The sequence below is a fragment of the Octopus bimaculoides genome, chromosome 30, assembly GCF_001194135.2.
Source record: "Octopus bimaculoides isolate UCB-OBI-ISO-001 chromosome 30, ASM119413v2, whole genome shotgun sequence".
Classification (NCBI taxonomy): domain Eukaryota; kingdom Metazoa; phylum Mollusca; class Cephalopoda; order Octopoda; family Octopodidae; genus Octopus; species Octopus bimaculoides.
This window is the reverse complement of record NC_069010.1, coordinates 630866-637071: the sequence shown is the minus strand read 5'-3', so window position 1 is coordinate 637071 and position 6206 is coordinate 630866. Positions and strand designations below refer to the sequence as shown.

General features: G+C 35.2%; 1 protein-coding gene across 1 annotated transcript in view; it reads left to right on the top strand.

The window, feature by feature from the left end:
* The window catches only part of LOC106877465 (uncharacterized), a 38278-nt gene extending 33185 nt beyond the window's left edge, over positions 1 to 5093 (top strand). The window contains exons 12-15 of the mRNA XM_052978056.1: positions 948 to 1062; positions 2007 to 2176; positions 3464 to 3695; positions 4871 to 5093. Of these exons, the coding sequence (XP_052834016.1) occupies positions 948 to 1062; positions 2007 to 2176; positions 3464 to 3695; positions 4871 to 5093 (740 nt within the window). The remainder of the gene's footprint in view (positions 1 to 947; positions 1063 to 2006; positions 2177 to 3463; positions 3696 to 4870) is intronic.
* The last annotated feature ends 1113 nt before the right edge of the window (positions 5094 to 6206 follow it).

The window sequence follows — 6206 nt, the reverse complement described above, 5'->3', positions numbered from 1 at the left end:
TAACCAGTTTTGTAGGATTTTATATATAGCTTCTATTCCCGACACAAGCTATGTTTATTGTCCTTGGAATTTTTCGAAGGATTCCTGGTAATGTGGTGAAAAGGGAGATAATAGAGGGTCATGCAGTATGTTGACGTTTGTATTGTGAGTTGCGATGCGAGTCTGTAGCACCGTCGTGGGTCATATATGAATATAAACGTCTTTAAAATTGTTATTTCTGGTGATATAGACCAAGACCTTTGATTCTCAGTTATATTCTCAAAAAATGATGAGCTCAAATTATCTCCAAATGAAGCATTTCTTATCCAGAAAACCAAACTCACTTCATCCTTCTTCAATCAGCATCGACCTCTTTCAATGACTTCCTGTATGTCACTGCCATACATGTCCATACTTTGTACATATCTCAGTAGGGAAGTAAATATTTATTTCCTTACATATCATGGAAAGTTTATAGTGAACCACTTTCGAGCGAAATGATTACTAGATCGGTGTTAAGGTCACGCCTGGCTTGCCTCACGAGGAATAATATTTAGAAAATGTCCGATCTAAAATATTTTGAATATTTTTGATAGCGTAAGAGTATATCGCTCTCCATATGTGTTTGTAACACTTTATGACACATTATTCTCAAATCAGCCAGCACGTCCAAGCTATTTATTTACAATAGCAACGGCTGCTGCTACAGCTATTGCTACTACTACTACCACCAACTCCATTACCAACACCAACATCATCAATACCACCACTGTCACCACCATCAACAACACAACCACCACTACTACTACTACCACCACCATGACCACCACTACCACTACCACCACCAAGACCACCACCACCACCACCACCACCACTACTACTACTACTACTACTACTACTAATGCTGCTGCTGCTGCTGCTGCTGCTTCCTATTGGCTTCTCATATCCATGTTTTGTTTCTTATTCAGTGGTTTGTGATGAAAGCACAACATCAGCTTACAATCGAACTTTCTATTGGCCAATGACAAAAATAGGAACTACTGCAGAGATCCCATGTCATGCACATGTAGCAACAAGATACTGGTTGGTTTATTTTGATTTATTTCTACTCAAATTTTGAAGTTTTTCAGCGCCATCCTATTGTGAGAGAATGTTACTTGGTAGCGTAAATAACAGCTAGATGGGTTAACACGATAGAATCAAATGTGCATCGGTTGCAATCTCTTGTCCCAGTATTTTTACATTTTATACATTATCTGATATAATTTAGCCTTTTCCTAACTACCTTGATTTGCTTTGTCGCCAATATTATACAAAGCTTTCATTCCATTCGTTTTTATATTCTGAGTTCAAATATTATTTATTCAATTTTAGTATTACTGTAGAGCTATATATCTTGCTAGTATATGTTGGTCATCCTGGGATTTGATTCAGCACAGAGTACGAAATACGGTCAGCCTTCTGTCATTTCTACCACGTTATTCCACAGGTTAAGCATCCAAATCGTTCCTCTCAGAGACTGAGCTTTATTAGTTTTAAGATAAGATCACTTGAAGGAATTACGCAAATCTGTGCATATGTAGAGAAATATACATAAACCCATTAGTGCCGCTGTTGCTATGTTGCTACGGATGTCTTTGATGGCGAAATATTAGCAACTGATTCCCCCATTCAACTTGAACTAACAACCTAATTCTTTAAAATTGCATCACATATACCATTCCATCCAATATTGTATTGAATAATCATAAAATCAACTAATTATTGTAAATAAAAGCAGATGCAGGAATATTGTTTTTATATCTGAACTCTAGTTAGAATATATTTGACATTAGTTTTGAAGAAAAGGATCAGGAGTAAATAATAGATTTCTCCCCAAATTGCATTACACCATTTATCCTTCTTTCACTAAATTATGAGTTCAAATCACAACCAGATCGAAGGTTTCTTATATTCCTTTGCGATTGATGAAATTCCGCTAAGAATGAATAAACTCGACTAGCAATATTTAACATTTATTTTTTCAGTTCTCCCAAAACGGTGGGACATCCAGAAATGACATCAAGTCAAAACATGTCATCACAAAACTGTTCACCGTTTACTGGTATCTGGCAAGAGGCAAACATGTCTCAATGTTACAATACAGAACAGATCACTCAAGGACTAAAGGATATCGAAAGTGAAGACATTGATGAAGGTGAGCGAACAAATGTTTTTGAATAGCTTTTGCAGTAGTAGAAGTAGCAGGATGAGAAGAAGTATGTTTGAGAGTGTCTGTTTAATTACGACCACTCTGGTGGGGTCTGTGATTGTGTATGTATGTGTCTTTCTATGTCTATTCCATTCTGACCATTCTCTCTGTGTTTATTTGTATGTGTGTGGTTGTATTTGTAATTACAATGATCTATGAAAAGGTGATGCGCCGTATTTTCCCGTTTGGGTTCTCCAGGAATGTGTCCATCTCGTTCAACGGCAAATCATTTGACTCACTTATGGAAACATTATGAAAGAATGTATTACTTTGGAGAGTTGAGTTTATTATTGTAATATCGTTAAAACCACGTTTTCATACACATTCTGCAGACAGTTTGAGCAGATAGAGAAGCAGAAAAACATCAGGGATATTACTGGTACACACATCTGTGCATACACTACGTTGGAAGGGTAGTTGTAGAATATTCAAATATTCAATGACGTACCCTACATGTCTGTTTGTCATAGAATATAAGCAATATACTTCTCTCAAATGTTATGGCACTGTAAAATTGAATAGACTTTCATATGCATTTAATGATATGATGATCTCAATTTCTCATTAGACCGTCATAAAAACTTATCAATATTAATCCTTCAATTAGGCGGTGAACTGGCAGAATGGTTAGCAGACCGGGAAATGCTTAGCAGTCCTTCGTAATTTTTTACGTTCTGAGCTCAAATTCTGCCGAGATTGATTTTGATTTTCATCATTTCTGTGTCGATAATATAAGCGCCAGTTGAGCACTAGGTCAATGTAATCAACTTAACCCCTTCACCGAATATGCTGGTCACGTGCCAATATTTGAAACCTGTATTATTCCTTAGAGCAGTGACCCGATTTGTCTAGATTCACCTTGTGATTGGAAAATAATTTCATTGGTGTTAATGGTTGTTTATGATGGCTAGTGTTTTACAGTTCATTGGATGTCAATGATATACAACACCCATCAAGTGTCTGTTTTGCTCAACAATAAAGGGTTCCATAGTACTGTGTAGCTCCCTGACTACTCCAGTTAATGCTACAGAGCAGGGGACACTAAGGATGTATAACAATGAGTATACAACTGATACACTGAACACATTCAGCAATCTTCGTGATATTTGGAGTAGGAGTTATTAATTAACTTCCGGTGATTCATTAATTGTTGTGACTCTTAATTTGCATCTTATACTTCGACTCATAGCAATTGTAATTCCCTTAAATTTCATGTTAAATTTTCCATTGCAGGAAACATCAACAATATTTCGAAGGAGGTTTTAGACATATCACAGAAATCAGAGTATTTCAAAGAAGAAGATGTTGAACTGGCTGTAGACATTCATGAGAAAATGGTGCCATTTATATCGAAAGTGTCGGCCAATTTAACTTTGAACAACACTCTTCGTAGTATCAACAATTTGTTAACCATAACAGAGGAGGTTCTAGCCGAGGCAGAACAAGAGAATAGAAGTGCCAACAGGTAATATTCAAATTGCTTTTGATAGTAGTAGTAGTAGTAGTAGTAGTAGTAGTAATAATAATAATAATAATAATAATAATAATAATAATAATAATAATAATAATAATAATAATAATTCACTAGAACAAAACGGTACAAATCCAAATATATGGTACCCTAGGCATAACACCTACATGAATTTCTAACTTGTTGTCTTTTGAGGTCTCTGGGTGAGACTTGGATCCAACTTGTACAAATGCAAAACAAAAGTCAAACATAAAATAATAATAATTATAATAATAATAATAAGGCCCGGATGCAGTACCAGGCAGTGGCTTCTGATTTTAACTGATTGGAAGTGTTATCATGTACATTGTTTTGTCTTGGTATAAAAGATGGGTTACAGCAAATATTCTGCTCAATACCACAAATTTGCTTGTCAGTTGCTTGACCTTAACCAGTTGAACATGTCCCTTGGTGGCTGACGATGTGTTTATCTCTGATCATGAGCAGAAGTAGTGGGGGAGCACCATAGCCATGTGTTGAGAGAAATTCTTTTGGGTTTGAAGAATTCACCTTTGGAAACATGGGTGTTTTGCTCAACATCCTTAAACAAACCTTATTCAGGGACCATTTGAGCAGGATGGGCTACTTGACCTGAATAAAATTCTAACTGGGCCCCACCTGCGAGGTCATGCACTGTTTATCTTGATATGAGATCTCCATGTTGCGTACATATGGTTGTGATGCATGTGCCTGGTGTACCCTTATCAGACGGGTAGTCATGAAGGGTATAATGGGCTTCGTATATTTTACCCCAGTGTCACTTTGATGGCATACACTCCTCTCTCACTCAATAATAATAATAATAATAATGATAATAATAATAACAACAACAACAACAACAGCAAGAAGAAGAAGAAGAAGAAGAAGAAGAAGAAGAAGAAGAAGAAGAAGAAGAAGAAGAAGAAGAAGAAGAAGAAAAGTAATAGCAATAGATCCCGCGGACATATTTGCAACGGCGTAGATAATAAATTTGCTCTATCAACACTAACCTAACAACAACAGAAGTATTAGAAGCAACAGTAGCATGCACAAATTTGTTAACCAAAATAATTAGTGTAATTACACCTAAAGCTAATTACGTATTCGAAACACATTGTTAATTGAAAGTCATTTTCTTGATTTTCTCACAGATTGCTGAACATTATAGAAGCAATCCCAGAAAAGATTCCGCTGGAAGAGCAGCAAGTCACAGCTATATATTCTAATCTTGCTATTGGTGTTGCCAAAGTGAATAGGGACACTTTCGATGGTCTTTTCTATGGTGTTTCATACGGAACTAATGAAACAGAAGGAAGCACAATGGTACAAAACGTTCTCATGATTACTCTCTCTCGTTCGAAACAGCCAAATTGATAAAATACATAAGAAAGGAATATAATTACGTTTATTGTCATGTAAAGTAAGACAAGACGTCTATGTATGTATCTATCTACCTGTCTGTATGTATACTATCTATCTATCTACCTATCTATCTATCTATCTATCTATCTATCTATCTATCTATCTATCTATCTATCTATTTGTCTGTCTCTCTATCTATCTATCTATCTATCTATCTATCTATCTATCTATCTATCTATCTGTCTGTCTCTCTGTCTCTCTGTCTGTCTGTCTATCTATCTATCTATCTATCTATCTATATATCTATCTATATATCTATCTATCTATCTATCTATCTATCTATCTATCTATCTACCTGTCTGTCTGTCTGTCTGCCTATCTTTCTATCTATTTATCTAGCTACTTAGATAGATAGGAATCTCTCCTTGGTTCATTCCCTCGAATTTCGTGCGTGTGTATATTTGATGAAGTAGTTTGACCTTAGCGTCTCGTTACAGCGTGTCGCTTTACCTATAGTAATAGCCAATACTGTAATAATGCATTAAAAATTATATACTTCGTATTAATTTTTTGTATATATATGTGTATGTATGTATGTATGTATATATATATATATATATATATATATATATATGTGTGTATATATGTGTGTATATATGTGTGTGTATGTATGTATAAAAAAGATGAGCAATATAACATGATAATTAGAACTTACCTTCATACAAATGACTGCATTATTTTTCTGATCATTTGCAAGTTTCATCTATATACACCATCATGTGTAATTCTGTGTAGCTAAGGGAGTACGCGGGTGTATTTGGTTCTATGTATGTATGTTTGTTACAAAACGTTTCAGGAATAAATAGTAGAACATGATGTCATTGGTTGAAATAATAGGATAAACAGAATTTTGTACAAAATACTTCTGTTTGTATGTCACTGCGATCCCAAGACAAGAAAGCAATTGAGGCAGAAAGTAGGAAATTACTGAATAGACCAATAATTAGTTGACCGACGTAGAAACCCCAATGGTTGCTTATGTATGAGATAATGGTAGTGTATGGTACTGGTAGTTTTAGATATTATGTTACTTGCAATGTTGTAGACGTGTAGTGGTTGCAGAAG